The 23,162-nt window shown below is 37.9% G+C and overlaps 1 protein-coding gene across 5 annotated transcripts in view; it reads left to right on the forward strand.

The window, feature by feature from the left end:
- The window catches only part of ANKS1B (ankyrin repeat and sterile alpha motif domain containing 1B), a 441,985-nt gene that overhangs the window by 164,600 nt on the left and 254,223 nt on the right, over positions 1-23,162 (forward strand). For all 5 annotated transcript variants that reach the window (XM_080595951.1, XM_080595956.1, XM_080595957.1 and 2 more), the window contains exon 12: positions 11,918-12,098. In XM_080595951.1, the coding sequence (XP_080452077.1) occupies positions 11,918-12,098 (181 nt within the window). The remainder of the gene's footprint in view (positions 1-11,917; positions 12,099-23,162) is intronic.

Genomic DNA, 23,162 nt, shown 5'->3' on the forward strand with positions numbered 1-23,162 from the left:
CCTTAGAGGATAATGGGTACTTTGTGATCACTTATTAACAACTTTAGCCAAAATATTATTAAAGAGATGCAGTGTAAAATATCCCCTTTGTCACGTAACTATAAAACATAATTCTATTTGGACTATTTTAATTAGAGCTGAGATAATATGAAAATACAAATAAATCTACCCAAGACACAGTACTAATGAAAACAGCAAGCAGTATGTGTGAGTGCATTAAATCACAGTTCAACAACATACTGAAGCACAAGACTAACAACACAGAAAAACACTCTTTATTTTAAGGAGTGTTGTGCTTTAAGAATATTACTTCATTTTCCTGGTGAAATTGGTCGTTTACCTCAAGAACTTCTCTTGGCTTAGTTTCCTGGTTCAATATAAACATAAATGATACGGAACAATTGAAAATTTTTCATATCTGAATTTGTAACAGTCCAAGTTGGTGAAATACTGAGCGTAAAGATTGGATACTGAATGGTAGGTATGTACTTTGACACTAGTGAATTAAGCAGTGTCAGAGAATGTCTCTGAGCTCTCTAAGGTAGTCATCCATACTATATGTTGCATTCTTAACACAGTCTTTGCACAGTTATGGTCCTGTACAATTCCCTCTCTCCAAAATTGTCCATTGTTGGGCCTAATTTGGAATTTTAATGGGCCAAGGTCCATTCCAAGGAGGCAGATTTTTTTTGCAGAACCTTCTCTGAAAGTTTAATAGTTTTAATAGCAAGAGTGGGAACTAATCCATACCAGTTGCCCTACCCTACTATATATATGTTTGGAGATGGTAATACGTTCAAAATTATGAAGTTGAAAGCCTTATCTACAGTGCTATAATGGATAGCCACCAGATTTGTAGCATTTTCCTTTGTTTCTATGTAGTATGTAGTACCGGGCAGTTTTGAGCACCTTACTTACTGAATAATCTTTTATCATCATCAGAAAATGCACCACATTTTCACACATGCATGCTATCTGTAGCATGCAACTTAAAAAACAGCTATCACCTTGACCCTTCAAAATTTTTAATATGCAAATGTAATGATATAAGTAATTTTCATAATCTGTGGCTCAAAATGGGATATTGCTAACAGCTGAAAACTGAGCTTTTCTTCCTTTTTTTTTTTTTTTAAAAAAGAAAAGGGCCTTACAGCATCCATTTTCCAGGTGTTTCACTGAAGATAACATTTTCTTATCTTTAAAAGCTAGAAATTTATATAAATGAGGAACAAGACATCCTTCTTATTTATCAAAATTATTTTTCACCATTTGGAGCTCATTTCAAGCAATGTTTTCTAGGATAGGAATAATGGAGTATCTTCAAATTTTAGTCAGAGAGGGAAACCACTGCAAAAGTGTTATGGTTTTTAGTGTTAAAACTACTACACCTCACAACCCACAGCTGTGATATGGTTGCAATTAAATGGAAAGTAAAAGCCAAGGGAAAAGGAAACTGGGAGAAGAACCATTCTTCCCCTTATTCATTCCCAGTCTCACTTGTCATATGAGACAAGACCAGAGGTAAGATGGAAGGCGGCAGCAACCCCCCGATGTTCAGTAATGTACTCCAGTGGAGGACATCTAAAGGAGGAGCTAGTAAAACATGCACAGAGAACAGAAACACAGAAACAGAAAACACTGTGCATATATGGTACCTAGTCACATTGCATGACTTTCTAGCCACAGAGAAAAGAGCTGTGTATGTGCCTTGAATGTGCCTTGATGGTGAGATGATCAAAGTGTGCTGATAGGTCATGGAGATCATTGTGAAGAAGTATGCACTTTCTGCTCATGTTGGATGGAAGAGGTGTCTTTCCCTAAACAGAAAATCAAACAATTTTCTAGTACTTTCATAGTGCCATTAAAAATTAACTTAGTTTTAAAATGTGTTATACTATTAGTAAGGGATTTACAGTTCACAGAAAAAAAAAAAGGCAAGAAAAAAAAAACTACAGTGAAACCATTTTATTTTTATATCTGTGTGTGTGTTTTTCTAAATTCTCATGATCTTGTAAGCTCCCTGTTGTGGCTGCTTGGGATATATATGTTCCAGCCACTGTGTAATTTCTGCCTTCTGCTCTTAAACTAAATTAAGATGTTAAGAAATAAAAACAAGAATGTCAAGATGGGTGTTGAAAATGCCTATATTTTATTTTTAATTGTAGTTGTACGTGTAATTTAAGATAAAATTATATGAAATGAAGTAACAGAAGACTAGATTACCTTGTTAAAAAGACAATGCATCTTCAGCTTGTTTAACATAGTATTTTGAGACTTGACAGAATAATTGATTCAGGAGTACAGTAGCAATTCAGTGCATTCTGTCACTTTTAGGTGACATACATTACTCAAAACCAGATCCATCATAATCTCCAGATTTTGCAATTTCAAAGCTACTTGATCATTGGTGATGGATGGTGTCCCTTAGGGGACTGTCTTGGGACAAGCGCTGTTGAATATCTTTATGAACAACATAGACAAAGGGATCAAGTGTACTGTCAGCAAGTTTGCAGCTGAGTGGTGCAGTTGATACAACTGAAAGAAGGCATGCCATCGAAGGGGACCTGGACAAGCTAGAAAAGTTGGCCCATGTGAACCTAATGAGGTTCAGCAAGTCTAAGGGCAAGGTGCTGCACCTGGGTCGGGGAAATCCTTGACATGAGTACAGACTGGGAAAAGAACGCACTGAGAGTAGCCCAGCAGAGGACTTGGGGGTTCTGGTGGACAAAAAGCTCAACATGAGCCAGCAGCGTGCACTTGCAGCCCAGAAGGCCAACTGAATCCTGGGCTGTATCAACAGAGGAGTGGCCAGCAGGTCAAGGGAGATGATTGTCCCCCTCTCTCTGCCCTTGTGAGGCCCCACCCAGAGTGCTGCATCCAGATCTGAGGCCCCCAGCACAAGAAGGATGTCGATCTCTTAGAACGAGTCCAGAGAAGGGCTGTGAAGTTGGTCAGAGGGCTGGAGCAGCTGTCCTATGAAGAAAGGCTGAGAGAGCTGGGGATGTTCAGCCTGAAGAGGAGAAGGCTCCTGGGAGACCTCATTGCACCTTTTCAGTACTTAAAGGGGATTTATAAAAGAAGTTGGAGAGAAACTTTTTGCTCAGGCAAACAATGAGAGGACAAGAGGGAATGGTTTTAAACTAAAAGAGGGGAGATTTAGATTGGGTGTTAGGAGGAAGTTCATCACTCAGACGGTGGTAAGGCACTGGAACAGGTTGCCCAGAGAAGCTGTGGATGCACCGTCCCTGGAGGTGTTCAAGACCCTCGGCAACCTGATCTAGTGGGTGGCATCACTGCCCATGGCAGGGGGGTTGGAACTAGATGGGCTTTAAGGTCCCTTCCAACCCAAGACATTCTATGATCTTAGTTCAGATCCTATAAACCAAGTAACTTTTGGCAGCATGCTTGACTGATGAGAATTAATCAGGCCTGCTGATTTCTGCAGATTAAAACTGAGTGACCATCCGCCAGCCTGATGCAACCCCATTTACAACCGTTTGAGCCCTGCCCATCAGTCAATTGCTCACCCATCGTATGATGTTTTTGTTTAGCTGTATGCTGGACTTGTGTCCACTAGGATCCTATGGGAAACTGTGTCAAAAGCTTTGCTGAAATCCAAAAAGATCGCATCAGCTGGTTTCCCTTGATCGACTAGATGGGTGATCTTATCATAAAAGGAAATCAAGTAAGTCAAACAGGACCTACCCCTCGTGAACCTACGTTGGCTGGGACCAATGACTGCATTGTCCCCCAGATGCGCTTTAATAACTTCAAGGATAATCTTCTCCATAATTTTACCAGGCACTGACGTGAGACTGAGAAGCCTGTAGTGCCAGGGTCTTTTTTCTTACCCTTCTTGAAAATTGGTACAACATTTGCCAGCTTCCAGTCTACTGGGACCTCTCCAGATTCCCAAGACCATTGAAAAATAATTGAGAGGGGTCCTGCAATGACATCAGCCAGCTCTCTAAGCACAATGGAATGAAACCCAGTTTATTCCTCATACTGCAAGCGTTTGTGTAGAAGCACTTCAAATGCACCTCACTGTACGCAATACCTCGTGGAGCAGACCAAAGGACCTCACTAGCACACGGTTCCTCTGATTCTAGCACGCCATCCTTTAGCTTATCACCGGCAGGCCTGGTTTTATCCATTTCCCCCTCCAACTCTAGTTTAAAGCCCTATCTGTCAGCCCCGCTAACTCCTGGGCAAAAATCCTTTTCCCCTTCTGAGAGAGGTGCATCCCATCTGCTGCAGGCAGGCCTGGTGTTGTGTAGACCTTCCTGTGATCAACAAACCCAAAGTTCTGCTGGTGGCACCAGTCTCGAAGCCATGTATTGATGGGCTGAGTCTGCCTGTCAACACTGATCCCTCCTATCGGAAGGACAGAGGCAGACACAACCTGTGCCCCTGATCCTTTAACCAGTCGCCCCAAATCCCTAAAGTCCCTTTTGATCACTCTCGGACTTCTCCTTGCTACTTCATCATTACCAGACTGAAAAACCAGTATTGGGTAGTAGTCGGTGGGCTCTACATGGCAAATGACTTTCCTGGCAATATCTCTTACCCAAGCCCCAGGGAAGCAGCAGACTTCCCTGTGGGTTGGGTCCGGACAGCATATCAGGCCCTCTGTCCCTTTCAGAAGGGAGTCCCCCATGACGATAACCCTTCTTTCTTTCTTGACAGAAGATGTAGCGATGCCGGGGGGTAGATTGCTTTGCCTTAGGCACCCCTTCCAACCCAGATGGGCTTTCGTCTACATTGTTGTTTTGACTGTCATGTTCTAGAGCCTCATACCTATTATATAAGGGTAGATGGGAGGGTGAGGTGGGCAGGGAGAGGGCTTGCCTACCACCCCGAGCAGCAACCTGCTTCCATTCCCCCTGCTAGCCTAGGTCCCCTCCTGCTGCCTGGCGGGATGGGGTAACTTTTGACTTCTGTGTAGTGGCTGCCTGGTGGGATAGAGGAACCTTTGTTACTTGTGTTGTGGCTTGTGAGTCTGTCTCAGGGAGGGTAGAGTACACTTCCACCAGTCAATTTCCCTCTCTGACTCCCTGATGCTCCTTAGCCTACTCATTTCCTTCCGAAGCTCCACCACCAGGCCGAGCAATTCTTCAACCTGGGCACACCTCCCACAGGCATACCCACCGCTGCTGCTGTCGGATACCGACAGAAGACTCAGGCACACCCTGCAGCCCAAGACCTGGACGACTGTGTGTTTCCCTGAGACCTCTGTCTGGGTAGCCACATCAGTGACTGTGGCTAGAGAGGCCACAAGAGATATGGAGGCCATGTTTTCCTGCCTGGTTGATACCATGGCTGGGCTCTTCATGAGCAGGTCACAACCACCATTTGGAAAGACCGTCGGAAAAGAGCGGTGAGGGCGCCCCCCATTCTTGCCCTGCCTGCGCGCACTGCTGTGCCTTGCCCTGATTGAAGCGTGTTTGCCCGTCCTGGTCGCCGCGCTCCTGCTCTCTCGCGCTTCCTAGGGACTGCCTTTGTACGGCCAGGGAGGGGGCGCTGCTGGCTCTGCCCATGCCTCGTCAGGGTCCTCACGAGGGCTGCCGAGCTCTGGCGGCTCCCTCGGCTGCTGCGAGTGGCGTCGATGCTGGAAAGGCCTGCCCGCCTTGATCCTCTGCTCCGCTGCAGAACGCGTCTGCCCCAGAGCCGATCACCTCGGCGACTGGCTGCAATACCTCCCGTGGCGCAACCTGAGGCCATTTTCTCTAGTCCTGTCACTAGTTATCTGTGAGAAGAGGCTGACCCCCAGCTCCCCACAACTTCCTTTCAGGTAGTTGTAGGGAGCAATAAGGTCTCCCCTGAGCCTCCTCTTCTCCAGACTAAACAACCCCAATTCCCTCAGCTGCTCCTCACAGGACTTGTGTTCCAGGCCCTTCACCAGCTTCGTAGCCCTTTTCTGGACATGTTCCAGGGCTTCAATGACGTTATTGTTATGAGGGGCCCAAAACTGAACACAGTACTTGAGGTACGGCCTCACCAGAGCAGAGTGCAGATCTGTACAGAGTACAGATCACCTCCCTGGTCCTGCTGGCTACACTGTTCCTGATACAAGGAATGCCAGGATGCCCTTGGCCTTCATGGCCACCTGGGCACACTGCCGGCTCATATTCAGGCAAGCATCAATCAGCATCCCTAGATACTTTTCCTCTGCACAGCTTTCCAGCCACTCTGCCCCAAGTAGGACATTATGTCGGGCAGCTGGAAGTTATCAGGAACACTGCAGAATTTCTACTGGGTTTTTGTTTCTCAGTGATTGAATGAGTCACACATCTGTCACTTGTGAGAGTTCTGTACCCCTGTTCGGCATCTGTAAAATGGGTCTAATAACTGCCAGAGTGCAGAGAAGTGTTGTGAGAATTAATTCTGTGAAGACTGTGAAGTAGCTCTGTACACAAATTCCAGATAAGAGAAGGTGGAGTCACAAGCTTGTATTGCAGAGTACTTCAAAGTTGTAGAAATATTTTGATGTTTAATTGGGAACGGAATTGGAAATACGGATATTTAATTGGAGTAAAACTCCCTTTCTTGAATGTTGTGAGAAATATTGAATGATCCTTCTCATGCTCACTTATAAGTCATGCTAGCATACAGAATTTGCATGTAGCTTCCATTCATTGGAGCAGTTAAGTAATGTCTTCCTTGTACATTTAGTAGAAAGGCAATTCAATATGTGTACTTTGATGCCTTTCCTGTTTTTCAGTATTCTAAGTGGTATCTTTCATTGATATATATTCACTACTGACTTAGCATGAAAATATTCTTATTAGACCTGATTTGAAAGTTAGTTAAATCTTGTTGTTGCAATATCTTCAAATATTTTTATTGATATATTTTTGCTTTTGCACTGATGATGAATTTCTTTGTTAGGGTGATTTGATATGTTTTAGACTGATCTAGGACTTTCTAGGTCTGTGTTAGGACAATTGAAATAATAGTCATCAAGAAACATTTCAAAGTAAACAAAATCAGTCATTAAAGAAATTTACACATAACAAATTAAATATGTGAATGTAATGAATAAAGAAAACTACTTAAGGACAAATCTGTATGTGGTTATGTAGCATACATATGGGGGTAAAGTTAAGTCATGAGCATGCTATAGATTCACAAGGATTATCTAAGTGCGTACAGACCTTCTCAGTAGTATGAAGTGGATGTGATGACTGACAAAGCCGACTTTGGTACAAAGAATGAAGGAAGCATTCTCTTTGGGACAGAGTTTTGTGTTTGTACAATTTCCACTGCTCTAAAACTTTGACCCCAACTACATTTCCTGGACATTATGGTGTTCTACATAGTAAATAATCTTTTTAGAATTATTCAGTACCTGTCTTGACAGATCTTGGGAAATGTAATCTGGGAGTGGCTTTGGCAGATGCAATCCAGGAGGCCAAGGTGCAAGACTCCAGTAAGTGACTTGTTCATTACTGGCTATAAATTCTGCTAGTAAGACTGGAATTTGGCTCCATATTCTAACAAATGAAGTAAGGTGTCAAGTGTGTCTACATGTGTGCTAGAGGTGGAATTCAACATGGGAGTAAAACAGCTGTGCTTTTCTCTCTGTACATAAAAATCTCTGATTTGGATGTCCAATCTACCATAATGCTCCAGAGAGATGTAGGATTCAACACAGTTGCCTAAAAATAGGCATCTAATGTCATTTGAGATGCCATGAAGTTGTCTTTCACATGCATATGGAGGCTGTCAGATATGATACGAAACGTAGGGGAGACCTGCAGTCTTCTGGATGGCTGCTGGAGGCTCAGGTGGGATGCCCCAGAGAATATCCAGTGATGCTAAATGCCTGTATTAAGACAAGCGAACTAAAATCAAGTTGATTGGGGTGAGGTGAATTATTTTCTGGGCTCTAATGATTGATGCAGAAAAGTGCCTGCCTGCCGCAATCCCCCGCTCCACTGCAGAACGCAACTGCCTCAGAACCGATCACCTGTGGCTGTGAAATGGCAGCAATGCCTGATTTAAATGGCCAGCCACCACCGCTGCTGGCTCTGCCTGTGAGGAAACTGAGGCCCTGGAACATGTCCAGAAAAGGGCTACGAAGCTGGTGAAGGGCCTGGAACACAAGTCCTGTGAGGAGCAGCTGAGGGAACTGGGGTTGTTTAGTCTGGAGAAGAGGAGGCTCAGGGGAGACCTTATTGCCCTCTACAACTACCTGAAAGGAAGTTGTGGGGAGCTGGAGGTCAGCCTCTTCTCACAGATAACTAGTGATAGGGCTAGAGGGAATGGCCTCAAGTTGCGCCACGGCAGGCATAGGTTGGAAATTAGGAGACATTTCTTCTCAGAAAGAGCAGTCAGGCATTGGAACTGGTTGCCTAGTGAAGTGGTAGTGTCACCATCCCTGGGAGTGTTTATGGAAAGGTTGGACGTGGTGCTTAGGAACATGATTTAGTGGGTGCTTAGGGACATGGTTTAGTGATGGTAGGGGGATGGTTGGACCAAATGATCTTGGAGGTCTTTTCCAACCTTAAAGATTCTGTGATTCTATGACTGTATTGAGTATATCTCAATTGACTCTAATGGGAGCTTAGTTACCTAGTGTAGATGTAAATTGCTATGTTATAAATTTAGTTATCTGAATCTGTAGCTGAATTTAATCTTAACTGTAGAAAAAAAAAGGTGTGAACTGTAGTTTAGAGAATGAGAAACAGAGGGATGCAATCAACATAAATTGTTTTACTGTGTCTCTATGGCTTATCAACTACACACATATACACAGGCACAAGCAGGTGTTATAAGCAATGAGTTTTTGAGGTTAATTCACTCAGAGAAGAGAAGATCTTTACACAGAATCTGTGCTTAATTGAACCATGTTCCTCACTGAACCACTGCTTACTCCAACACTCTGAAGAATAAAATGAAAGAGATGCATGTGCCGTTATATGTATCATAAAGAGAAACTGTTAGCTCTCAATAGCAGAATATCATCCTTTCTTGCCTATCTGATATTTTCAGTGTTCTTCTGTGGCTTAACTTTGCACTTGATGAATTTGGGCTCCCAGATATAGTTAGAATATATTAATGAACCATTAGCATACTTTAACAACAAAATATTTTACACGACCCAGCAATGGAGCAAAAGGCTTCTCTAGTTAGCTACAAAAGCTCAGATGTAAGATGCGTCAGTAATTATGTAGAGAAATTACTGGCACATGTTGGCAGATGAACCTTGTTAACTCCAAACAGTAAATCAGAAGTGTTATGCTGCAGCATGCTAGAGCCTGCCTGAGGTTATGTTCAGAACCCTTACATTGGAAAGACATATTAAGCTGAGATATGTTGAATTAATAATAATAATGTCAAAGCCCAAAATAATATAGGAAGTATTTTGTGTCACCCAGATCAGCAGATGGTCGCATGTTAGCACGAACAAATAGAAAGCATATTTCAGCTTCCATAATTATCTTTTGAAAATCACTATAGACATATTTTAAAATCACTATCCCATGTATCCAGAGAAAATCATGACTACTTATTGATGGACATGTTTTTTAGAAGTTAGGAGCGTTTGCATACTAAACTGGTCTGTAAAACAAGCTTCAGAATATTTTTTTTGCTCCAGATACTTCTGCAGGTATTTTTGTCAAACTTTTTAATATTACAGTAGTTTGTAATAGTACAGTAAGGAGTAGTGAAACACCTGATCATCCGTAAATTAGCAGAGGGGTATATGATGCATCAGATGCTGTCATTCAGATTCTAACAAAGCGGCACACAGTTGAGGCAGTGGTTGGAAACCTGACTGGACAAAGGCCAGAGCAGTTGTTTATGTACCTGCTTGGGACGATTAAGCTGGACCATCCCAACTGCCCTTTTGGATAAGAACTGTCTCAGTTTAAGAGTAACCAGGATCCTGCACATCATGTTACTTGAAGTGTCTTTCAGCTCAGAAGCTGAATTCCTGCAAAACCACAAAGACACATTGCTTGGAAAAGGGCCAGCAACATTTTTCTAAATTACCAGAGATCTTTTTTGCTTTTAGAAATAATTAAGTCATTGATGAATTTGTTGTCTAGCAAGTGTGCAGTTTAGGTTTAATTAACACATGTGGGTATTTTTGGCCTGATAAGAGACTTATTTTGGCTTAGGTCCCAAACAATGACTTTTAACCAGACTCTGATGTTGGAAGCTGGCCTTGTTCACTGAACTCTCCCATGAAATTACTGGCCCTAGGAATCAGCTTTTCAAAGCAAAAAGCTATATTTAATTATTAACAAAAGTAAATTCCCTTAATAGACCATAGATGAGTTCCAGATGAATGCCCGAATTTACCCTTCACAATTTTTATCAGTATGAACAGGACACAGTTAATTCATATGGTGCCCAACACAACTTTAAAAAACAGTCAGTGTTATCCAAACCCAAGTCTATTAATTATGTATTTATTTTTTGGTCAGACATTCCAATAGAAAGTGTACATTTTTGGTGAAAGCAGTCTAGTTCTGTATTTGTAACACAAACATTGTAGCTCTCATAACCTAAAAATGAAATAGACCACAAACAAAATTGAAAATTGCTCCACTGGGATAGATTGTATTTTAATAGGTAGTTCTAAGTAAGGAGTGGTGAACAGCTTCATGGTCCAAGGAAGATCTCATTGCTCCCGGGACAATAATTTAGTCGTGACACCAGTTAAGTAGCAAATCCTTGACCTTTACAAATGTTCTGTCCTGCTAAGCCTAACATGTTGCAACAAGACAACATGTTTATTCTCTTTCTCTATTAATTTATTTCCAGTTTTAGTTATCTTGGGCAGCAGTTCACAAGATATTTTTCCCTGTCATGCAGGGTAAAATATACAGACAGCTGTACCCCAGGATGCAGGACCTCCTCTGTTTTGGAGAAGCCATTTAATGTTTCAGGTCATTGCATCTAAAGCAGCAAGGAGCATCAAGGCTATTTAGTGTGTGGAGCCATATCAGTGCTGCAGGTTAGCAACAAACTGCTTATCATGATGTTGCAAACCATTATTGGTCTGTGCCTTGTAGTCTATGACTGAGAACACTATGGTTATGTCTATATTAATAAGAAGTGCAGTGTAATGGGAACAGATCTGTGGAGTGAAAAAATTGTTGCTGACCTGATATTCAAACTATATAGATTTCATGGATTTTACTTTGGACTAGCTTTAGCGTAGTCTTATCATCAAAAGGACATAAGGACCTGGAATTATACAATCCTGGAATGTACATTATGGTGTAGGTCCACCCAAAAGGAATGAGTTTCTAATGCTCTGAGGCTGGTCTGCAGTGCAAAGTACAGTCCATTGAGTGGGGTCAATCCAGAAGTTTACTTCAAAAGTACATGCTTGATAGAAACTAGTATAGATGCATTCCATGAAAACTTATTAAGAAAATCTGATTTCCATATATGTTTTTTTTAAAGCTGACAATTTTCCCCTAAGCTTTCAGACATTTCAATCTTTGAAAACTTAAGGTAGCCCTTCAAAAACTGAATAAACAGTAGAGGGTTGCTTTTGAGTATTGAGTGCTTGGTATTATTTTGTAAATTTCTTTATACAGGCATAAGTAGTCTAATTGTTTTTCAAGATGTATCCAGCAAGGCAGCTGGTGCAGAGCTGCCTGTGTAAAAGATGATTCCAGTTACATATGAGGTTGCAAAGCCTTATTTTGAATTAAATTGATTAGAATTGATACGCGTTTTTTTTCTAATAAAGATTAATCCAAATTTTGAAAGAAATTATCTTTAATTCATAACAGCTTGTTGATTGAAATTATTTTTACTAGTATAACCTTTGGGCCAAATAAAAACAGTAAAAAGAAAGAAACTCTAAGTAAATTTACTAAATGTCAAGTGATAAAAATTATACATGAATATAAATTCTATATTTTTTACTCCAAACTTCTTTTTCTTATAGCCCAAGCAGCGCACATCAATAGTATCTTCTCTGGAATTTCACCGAATGAATCACAGCCATGACTACTTCGAAATCAACTCATCCATTGCCTGTACAAGTTTTATTTCTACTCCTGCAATCAGTCCACCTAATTATTCCTTTGGATCTCTGGAAGACAGCGTTGAAGAGAGAGAACTTACAGGTATAGAAAGAAAGCTTACTTTGCCTATAAACAATAAAACCATAGGTCTGTGGGCTTTTGCTGAAATTGCTGTTGTCTTCAGTAGTGAAATACATTTATTATAAATATGCATAATTATTCCTGAATTTTTAATGTTGCTCAACAAAGGGGTCTCATTTAACATGACCTATAATATTAAAATACACTTGTTCCTGGATGTTGTATTTTGAATAAACCAAACTCTGTTGGTTTGGCAACTTGTTGCTAACTCTTGTTGGCATCTCTCAGATGGCATCTCAAATGCCTAGAATTTAGGTACCATATGTTTGGAAATTACACTGATTCAGATACTCGTCTACTTCCATCATTGTGTGATCAGCATATTTAAAATGAATTTAAATTGGAAAAGTTGAATAAGAAATCATTATGTAGACCTCAATAAATATATATATATATATATATAAAGAAAAAAAAAAAGGAAGCAAAGATTTCTAAGTAGCCTGACATTTTCCTTTTTCTGCATTAGTAATGGGATTAACTAAAGCAAAACTTATGTCTATTGGCTCTGACAGTAAGAATTGCATAGAATTATAGTGTGATTGTAACTGTGAGGGTTTTATCTATATATATAGATTTATATAATGAAAACACTTTAAAAAGGATCAAAATCTTTTCTTCTTCACAGAACAGAACTTCAGGAGCAAGAAAGTGTTAATAAACAATGTATTTAGCTACTTCTGTCCTTTCAAACTTCATATGGAAGTTGCTTTATTTAGGTTAAATCTATAGCAGAAGACTCTAGTATTTGGGAATGCTAGTGTACTGAAACAAATGTCTTTGATAGCTAGTTTACCTGACCTGCAGATAGAGTTATTTCTTTTAAAGGGATACTGTATTTAAGGTATAAATAGATTACTATAAAACAAAAAGCATATGTAAATGTAGAGATTTAGTACAAACTTATTGATAAGCTTCTGTACAATTTTTCTTCAAATTGTGTGAATCCTGTACATTTCTGGTTGGTAGGGTTTGAAAATTCTGAAATCTGTAGAACTTATTGCTTTTAAATGATCATAAAAATTTTAATTTCATAGTTAAAGGAAAATAAAACTTTATTGTTAAAGAACTGTCTTGAAAAAAGCCAAGAATGATCTTTATTATGAAGAAAGAGTTAAAATGTCCAGAAAGTATTCATATTTCTTTTCTTGAACTGGCTGTAACATTATCTTTGAAAGTAAAAGAATGTGCCTGATTTCATGATTAGTAGCAAAACTTTTCAAGCCTAACTGGAAATAATTAATTTGAATGGTATCTGGGGCATTTGGTTCTTTCAATTGGGGGGTTCTGTTTCTGCTGTAAATTTTCTTCAGTAATCACAATTTTATTTCAGGTAATTTAATGGTACTAAATACATCCTGATCCTTAAAAACAAAATTAAGAAAACTGAAAGAAATTTCATTGGAGTCAGATAAGGAACTTCTCCAGATTTCTGCTGTTGCACAATTCTGTTTAATTTCTTCACAGTTTCTGGATTTGTTTTCATTTTGTCTCGTTTGGTTATATCTACAATGGATTATGTTCAGTAACTTGTAATCACCGCATTTCATACGATCTGAAACTGGAACTGTAATCTTATGCTCATTAGAACTGTATTTTTCTAATTTGTGGATGATTTGATTTATGAATTGAGTGGAAGCTAAATTTCCTTTTCTGTCTCTGCCTAGAAAGCTAAGAAAAAATAACAAAGGGAAAATGACTGAAGTTCTGGCATCTTTTATAAATTTGTCAAGAGTACAATTTACCATAAATAAATCATTAATTTACCATCAGTAAATGAAATATTATAGTAAAAGTGCAATCCCCCATTCTCAGGTGGCTTATAGCCTAAAATTATTTAAAAAGTAGCATCACAGATTAGACACAGTCTTAGTTTGAATGAAAAGACCAAACCTTTATTTTGCTCACCATTAAGATCATTTTGATACCTTAACGATAGATGATGCTCTATTTCTGCACGAGATGAAGGATGCTAATTTGTAATGAGAATAGCAAAATCCAGAAAGAATGGAAAAATATTGTCTCTCTTAGAAAAGTTGCTGAGGTTTGTCTCTCACTCGAAAAGCCAAACCTTGAATAATAATGCTCAGCAAGGAGTAGCAGAAACAGTGTTCTCTACTGCTCTCTTTAACTAGCTGCTGTTTCACTGAATGGTTCCTTGTTCCTTTTCCAGATCTACAGTGACAATTAAATTCTTCATATGTCTTGATTATAATCCTCTGAATTGCCAACTTGTTCTGAAAATTCATGGAAGATATGCATCTTGAAAAAAATTATTTAGTTCAATAATTGAGGATTTGTGTGTATTTGAGTGTTTCCTGTTGCATTATATTCTTAGGCATTTATGTGTCTTGGGATTTTTTAAAAAGCATCAGTAAAAGGAAAAAAGATATTTTATCGTACTTCTTGAGTTCAAGGTTCTTCTGCCTGAACACAAAAGAAAAACATACAGAAGGAAGCCGTTTTCATAGTAACTGCAGCTAGTAGTTTTCTGTTGCCTTCCTTGAAACAATCAAAATGCTTGTTACAGGATTTCTAAATCAGGAACTACCATCTAAATAAGGCATTAGTATTTCCCTACTCAGTTTCAGGGTTTTTTATGTTTCCTTCAGGATGAGTGCAGGAGATTAATACAATAAAATAACGATTCTGTCTAATTCTTAAATCTTCAGCATTTTACATCTACCTCAACAGTTTGCTGACAAAGAAGAATCAATCTCTTGTACCTTTTGGTGAACTAGAGAAAATTCCATTTTAGATTTGGGGATGGCAGTTTTACTTGGTGTTTACTATTCCCTACATCCCCTGAGTTGAAATAGGGATCCTGGTATTCAAGAAGTTTGTTTCTTTCAAGTAGAAAAACACTGAACTCTACAACAGCACTATATTATCCTACTGATAGCATATTGCAACATTTTCTGATTAATTAGCTGGAGAACAGTCCAGGGTAATTATGTGCTTTAGCTGTGGGTCAGGTGGCTTTGTCAACAGCAGTGTAAACAAAAATGCCTATATGTATGTTGCCTGCATGAATGGCAGAAGATACTTTAGTATCAGGTTGCCTGCACTTAAATTGTAAGGGTGAAAAATCTGTTATTTGTTTTGAACGTTTTTAATGGGTGGAAGAACCCACAGCAAGTAGACAGAAACTTTCTTACTCCAGTATGTACAAGGTGGACTTTGAATGCAGCTTTGGCATGGTATATATATACATATTTTTACAGCTCTATTTGTGGTAAGAAGATTGATCATATAGAAGCATTCTAGAATTCAGACTGAATGATCATGATTTTATAGTGTTGCATTTCACCTCAAGTTGAAGGTCAGTCAATGCAAATATTAGCTACCACCATTAAAATTTCTGTAGTAAAAGTGAGTCCATTTCATTGCACGAGGAAGTTATTACTGCATGTACCTCTGTCATGGTGAAATGCTAATAATTTTCTTGATCATCTAAATGCATGTTTGGCAGGCATTTTGTATGACAACACAAATGAAAAAATAAAGACCTGATAATCAGGTAATGATTTTTATTAGTGAGATGGTCCTCACATTGAACAAAAGTGAAGACCACTAGATGTGCAAGATCATTTACTCCAGAAGAGGGCAGTAAGGGCTTTCAGGGAGATGCCTGTCTAATTTATACCTCTATGTTTTATTATAGAGCATCCCCAAAGTCCTTTTGAAACTCTTAAGTCTTAAAGATCAAAGATGGCAAAATTGTGGACATCTTGGTAATATCAGCTTGGTGCAATCAACATTTGCAGCTGAAGTTGTCACTCTGCTTTTCATTTCTGCTTAATCAGTGAGAATAAAGGATCTTTCTCTAAACTCATATTAACTTTCCTACATCTTCACGGAGTTAATGTAGTTGCGTTGTGAAATTGAAAAGACAGCTCTGCATATATTCGTGTTCCATTTCAGATCAGAAAATAGTCTACAAAGTTCATGTATGCAGCAAAAAATGTAAGCAGTTGTCTGTAATCTCATTGCAATCTGTGTTTTCAGTTCATGAAAATCTCTACATTTTCAGTAAATTCTACATACCATTCATCTGTAAAAGAGCATACAGTTTTTCCCTCATCTTATTGTAATATCTAGAGGTCCTTACCGAGTTTATTTCTTAGTTACAAAGTCTGTCTCCACTGTCATACCCTAATGCAATTCTTATTCTTTTTACATCTTGTTTTCTGGCTAGTATTAACATCATTCATCTAAGAAGTCAACCTTGTTCCTTAGAACAATCTAGAGTATACAATTCAAGAATGCAGTCTTCAATATGTAGACTATGATTTTTTTTTTGTTCTACAAGGGAAAAATATTATTTCAGTCACACATTAGGTTTCTTCAGAAGTATCTTCAGATCTTTCTTTAAAGTAAATTTCTGATCAAATTGTTTTGTCTCACAAGCCTGATATTTATGAAGCAAAACCAGCCCTACACTTAAACATAAGCTTGTGGTTCTTTCTTTTTCAAGAGAATCACAATATTCAGCATATTATTGTAGTTATTTAGATATGTTGCAAAGAGACAGAAGTATTAGAAACTTGGTTCAGAGGTCTGGTTTAAAATTCCCGGCTATATTTCGTTCCTAGATGCAGTCAAACTTTATTCTGCTGGAGGAATGATCCTTTCTGTGACATTATCAAAGCTACTATTTAAACTAGGTCACGTATTTATCAATGCTAGTTTTCTACTCAAATATCTCATTTATTATGATCTGATTTAATAAGATCAAACTGTGATGCCTATGTATACTCTTCAAGCATTATTTCTTCAATTATAAGTAGTTGTGGAATTACTAGAAGTGAAATACAAAATGAAGGGAATGCAAAGAAAAAAGAAAATACCTTTCATTGCTAGAGGGGAATTTTAGGTGTCTTTGTCTGTTGACAGTCCCTTAGTAATTACCAAAAGAACCTCATGGTATTCCAGTGACAGAAAAAGGGGAAAATATTGCCATGTAATAAAGTAAACATAGTCAACAAATGCTGGTAAATAAAGCATTCCCCTCTTCTACATACAGACACTTCCAGGTAGAGAGCATCTCAAACAAACAAACAAACAAACAACTCCAGATGAAATGCCTGAGAAGGTCAAATTTAAGGCCTCTTTTCTCTGTGTTTTTTCATTTTCTTCATCATGTTCTTGCTTACAAGATTACAATACACCAAAATCTGCTAAGACATTCTTTAAACCAAGGTAACTTGAGCCTTCATCTTTAAGATTATCCCTTTTCTTCCTGTCAATTTTTAATCAAGTTCAACTGAGTGCAATTAGTGTGAAGTAATAGAGCTATTCCAGGAACTGCTACTTGGAATTGTACTTGGTACTGTCTCAAACCATTTCTTTTATGTCCCCCTAAAGCTGTCCAGCATATGTAGCCTGTTACAGTCTCCTTATGTTGCCCTTCTTTTTGCTGCTTCTAATTCCAGCATCTTCTTTGCACAGTTATACAAGGCAAAGATACAGTCTATTCCATGGGAATAGAGAAATGTAGGGTTAATTAATACTATAAACTTTTATTTGTCAAGTTATTCATAATAACTTGCTTCACAAAGTTCATTGCAATTATAGCTCAGTGTTACAAGGAATGTGTTCACCACAGAGTGTATAATGTCCAAAAATCTGATAGCAGTGGTACCTGGAAAGCTGTAGATGAAGCTGACTCCTGTGATTCCATCCAAAAACAATATGTCTTTTTGCAAGAAACTGATCTTTTGTACTAGTGATTGCATGAAAATTTAGATACAATTCTAACTGACCTAAATTCCATCCCATCTGAACTTCAAAATAGTCTTGCTGGAGAAAGTTAAGTTTTTCCAATCTAATTTCATTATTGTGTTATCGAGCTCTTCAGTAATTACAATACACTGTTATCTTTCAGTCTTTTCTCAGGCTTAAATGAATTTTCTAGACTAAACCCTCTTAGCCAATGTTAGTTTGAAGCTGCTTTCCAAACATACTATCTTCTATGTCACTAACTACGTGGATATTCTGATCACTAAGTTGGTACTAAACTAATATGAAAATAAAAGAATTTGAAGAAGGCATATTGAAGGAAAAAAACTGAAGACGGGACCTCTAAGTCCTGCTGTCAGAAATAGCATTGGATGTGTTAATAAAATAAGAAGTGATATGAACTGTTTATCTCTATTCAAATCAACTTCTAAACCATCTGACCTCATGTGGATAAGCATGTATGGAGCAATGTGTATCTGTCTTTTATTCAAATGACTGTTCTTTAGAGGATTTGTTCCTTTCCCCCATATTTGCTTTCTCTGAATAAGGCTAATTAGCAATTAAATGTTGACAATAAGGGAAACAAACACCATATAATAAGTGGAATGCGGTTACTAATTTTGGAAACCTAAGTTCTTGGGCATCAATCTGGCAAACAGGGAGGTAGAAAATACAGCAATGCTGTGATGATGATGGAAATGAGAATTTCTTAGAGACTGTCTTAAAATGGGGGAATATTTCCCTCAGGATCCCTAGGAACAGGTGGTTTCAGGTCACTTCTTTGACTCTATTTTTCCCTTAAAGTAAAATCATAAAGTAATATATGCTTGCTTGGCTACATGTCTATTTGCACTATTAAAAATATGTTACATAGCATTGAGTTGTACACATCCCCTTTTCTTTGTAAGATGATAGAACAGAAATGTAGCAGTGGTTCATCATACTATAATTTATTTTTTTTTCTGAAAGAACATTGAATATTACAACAGTAAACCTATAAAAAAAGTTTTAAAGAGCTCTTTTGGAGCTTCTTCTTCTCCCTTCCAGAATGTTTCTAACTTATAGAAAGTTTTCTGTTCAACAGCTGTATTTCTGAGGCCTATATGAGATGATTAGAATGGAAGGAACCGGCAAAAAAAAAAAAGTGCCTTTTAAAAAAAATAATAATTTTTAGTCCTCTGAGCATACGTAGTGAGTTGCAGTTAAGATAATAATAATAATAATAATAATAACAAAGGTTTATCTGTATTACTGTATTGTATACCAACCAGTAAGGTAAAGCTTTTATTTGTTTTCTCTTCTTCTAAGTCCATTCTGAAGTGAAAGACAATTTCTGTTTCTCTTTCTTACTGTGTGTGTAACTCAACTATACGTTTCTGAATTTAATATTTTGGTATGAAACAGAAACAGCTAAAAGTAAAATGTACAAGTCTCACACAACTCAATTTAATTCAAACATAATCAGAATTTTAAAGTTGATTATCAATATCTATCAAAAGTATTTTTAATGTTAAGACATGTAGATGTCTGCTAGGTGGAAAGTTTGGAGCAAATTTGCATTTTAGTTGTTACTCTTAATCTGGTTTGTTTTTCAGCAGCAACCTATTCATTTGGTTTAGATGATAACAAACTAATTGTTCTAAAAATCTGTAGCACTCTCTATAAATTTTGTTCCTTTTGAGTTTGTTGCATACATGAAATGTAGATAATAGTGAACTTTTCTATGTATTACCTATAAGTGGAGCTGGTTCAGTAATCAGAAAAAGAAGTTAAATTCTAGTCTTTTCATCGGTGTAACTTGATTACATTCTAGTGCAATTTGAGAGGAATTTCAGGTCTGTATGCAACTGCTTATACGTAATTTTTGATATGATGCAAGAGGGGAGATACATGGTGATAGTTTAATGAATTTAAGATTTTAATCTGAAAAGTATGCTAAAAGCGTTACTTTACATTGTAAATAAAACACGTTCTATTGTGTCTGTTGAGTGCCTTTCAAGGATAAAAAAAGTTAAGCTACTAATTTAAGTACCCTCATTGGTGTCATGCAGATGACACCAAGTTGGGTGGGAGAGTTCATCTTCTTGAGGGTAAGAAGGGTCTACCGAGGGATCCGGATTGGCTGGACCAATGGACCGAGGGCAACTGTATGATGTTCAACAAGGCCAAGTGCTGGGTCTTACAACTGGGACACAACAACCTCATGCAACGCTACAAGCTGGGGGAAGAGTGGCTGGAAAGCTGCCTGGTGGAAAGGCACCTGGGGGTATTGGTCAATAGCTGACTGAATATGAGCCAGCAGTGTGCTCAGGTGGCCAAGAAGGCCAACAGCATCCTGGCTTGTATCAGAAATAGCAAGGCCAGCAGGACTAGGCAGGTGATTGTCCCCCTGTATTCAGCTCTGGTGAGGCTGCACCTTGAATACTGTGTTCAGTTTTCGGCCCCTCACTACAAGAAGGGCATTGAGGTGCTGGAGTGTGTCCAAAGAAAGGCAACAAAACTGGTGAAGGGTCTATAAAACAAGTCTTATGAGGAGAAATTGAGGGAACTGAGGTTATTTAGCCTACAGAAAAGAAGGCTTAGGGGAGATTTCATTGCTCTCTATAACTACCTCAAAGGAGATTGTAGCAGGGTAGTGATCGGTCTCTTCTCCCAAACTACAAGTGATAGAACAAGAGGAAATGGCCTCAAGTTGTGCCAGGGAGGTCTAGGTTTGATATTAGGAAAAAAATGTCACTGAAAGGGTAGTGAAGCATTTGAGCAGACTACCCAGGGAAGTAGTTGAGTCACCATCCATGAAGGTCTTCAAAAGATGGGTATATGCGGAGCTTAGGGACATGGTTTAGTGGTGTATTTGACAGTGCTAGGTTGACGGTTGTACTTGATGATCTTGGAGGTCTTTTCCAACATAAATGATTCTATGATTCTATGCATCATTTTCTGCTTTTCCTTCCTTGCTATCCAGTTGTAATGCTACTATTATTTGCTGTAATAAATCTCACTTTTTATGTTTTTTTACAACATAAACAATATTGTTGTTTTATTTTAGTGGGAAAACAAGCCTTCTATACCCTTGGTGAATATCCAACAGATAGGGTAGAGACAGTCTCACTCATTAACTAATTAACTATGTATTTTATAACCAGTTCTAGTTGAATATGTACAAGAGACACATATGAGAGTATTATGCAGTTGGCAGCATCGTTACAGAAAATGAAAGTTTGATGTCATTTAATGAAAGATAAAATTGAATCCAGATTGCCCTCATTCTGGAATAGCTACTATGCTTTTATGTGGAGATGACACCATGCATTCCAGAATTTTGAATGAAGCATCGAAAATCAATTTTTGGCAGAAACTGGTTGATAAATCAGAGCCACTTCTGACTGATTTCAAAATGAATGAATAGATCTTTCTGTAAACCTGGGTGAAATATTTTCATCTAGGTTTTTTTTTTGTTTGTTTTCAAATTCAAAAACATACTGAAAAATTTGAAAAATTTTAAAAATATGCCTCACTCTCAGGTGAAGTGTAACTTTCTAAGCTTTGGTAGAAATAAATAATTGCATAAATTCAGGATAAAAATTGTGGCCTGGACGGTAACTTTTTAGAAAAGAATCTGAGGGGTCATAACTTGTAAGCTAATCACATCATGTCTTGCAAATTAAAGTTATCAAGGGGTGTATTTGAAAATACATAAACTACTAAAATTATGGACTTGGTCATGTAAGTTCTGTTTATGAATGTTCATGTTGTATTTCAAGTCATAGTGTAGTTCTAATTGTAGAGTTGTATTAATTCAAAGTGGTTATTTATTTATTTCTAATTGTTACATAGTAAGAGACTTGTTTTCTTCTTAGAAGTACACAGAGGGTGCTGTTCTCTGAGAGTTTTGACTTGTTCAGATGAGGAAGATAGGGATAGATGGTGAAGTCTGGGGAAGATACAAAACTGTACTCTGAAAAATCTATGAAAACTGCTTGAGACCCAATTGAATAAATTCTCATAAGTTTAATAAAACCAAAAAGACATAAAATAAAAGCATTATAAATATTGGCCTGTGTAACAGTAAAGTTTTATCTATCCTGTATTATGTTTGACAATAACCAAATACGAATGCCTTGGGAAACGCGTAATTGAAAAAAAAATTCATAGTGACACTTCTTCACAGTGTTGTTACACCCTTCAACTATTTGCAGACCAATGGCCTCATAAGCAGTAGATGTTTCCTACGTAGTAAGTACCCTTAGCAGATTTATGTTCTGTGGATTTTTCCATTCTCCTTTGAACCAATGCATAATTTTTGCATCCACAAGAAGTTATTGCAAGGAGTTCCACATTTAACTAAGCATCTAGTCCCCATAAGGCATTTGTCCCTTTTAATTCCAATCACTTAAAATCACGAAAGCTGAAAATTTAGTCCACTGCTGATGTTATATAGCTTTCATTTGTGTGTCCTGGAGCTGAAAGACTATGACACCAGCTGATAGCAGTTTTCTGCATGTCAGCTGCACCATTCATAGAACTAAGATTTGTAATTCATAGAATTAAAATTCTTAATTCCTGCAACATAGAATAATTTTCTTCTGGATCATAGCTTTTTTTTTTTCTTTTTTTCTTTTTTCTTCTAGTTAGAGATATTTTTCTCATATCAGGAAAAGTCCTTTGTTAAATCATTTGAAAGAAAAGTCTTATTCCCACTTTTGTTGATGTTTGCTTATTAGACTTCTATATTTGTGTAGAGCTTATTAGTGGTTATTTACTGTTTGTAAATTTACAAAAATGAAAGCACTGAGCACATACTCTGTAGAGGCATTATTTATGTATTTTATTTCTTTGTATTTATCATGATGAAGTATGCTATTAAGAAAAACCTCTAGGTCCATCTTGTACAAATCATAAAGAAGAATATTATCCATCTCCCAAGGATGTTATTTTTAAAAGATATTTTAAAAAGAATGTTAGTGACCATATGTATCTCTGGCAGGATTCTCTGTAGTCCTCCCTCCCCAGCATCCATATTGGCACTAGTACACATCTCCAGTGTTATCAAACAAATCAAACACAGAGTTCTGCGTAATCTTACCAAGGAGCTTGTTACTGTTATTGACATTTGTAATGCTAGCTGCAGTATTTATTTATTTTTTTTAAATGCACTTAATGACTTGTAGCTTTGATAATAAGATCCATGATCCTAAGATCAGTCAGGCTTTAAGTGGCTTGACTTTATGTGTAGAGAAGTATGTCTTTGCACAACTGCATTCAGGATCTTAATTTGTGAAGAGA

The sequence above is a fragment of the Anser brachyrhynchus genome, assembly GCF_964034855.1.
Source record: "Anser brachyrhynchus genome assembly, chromosome: 1".
NCBI lineage: Eukaryota > Metazoa > Chordata > Aves > Anseriformes > Anatidae > Anser > Anser brachyrhynchus.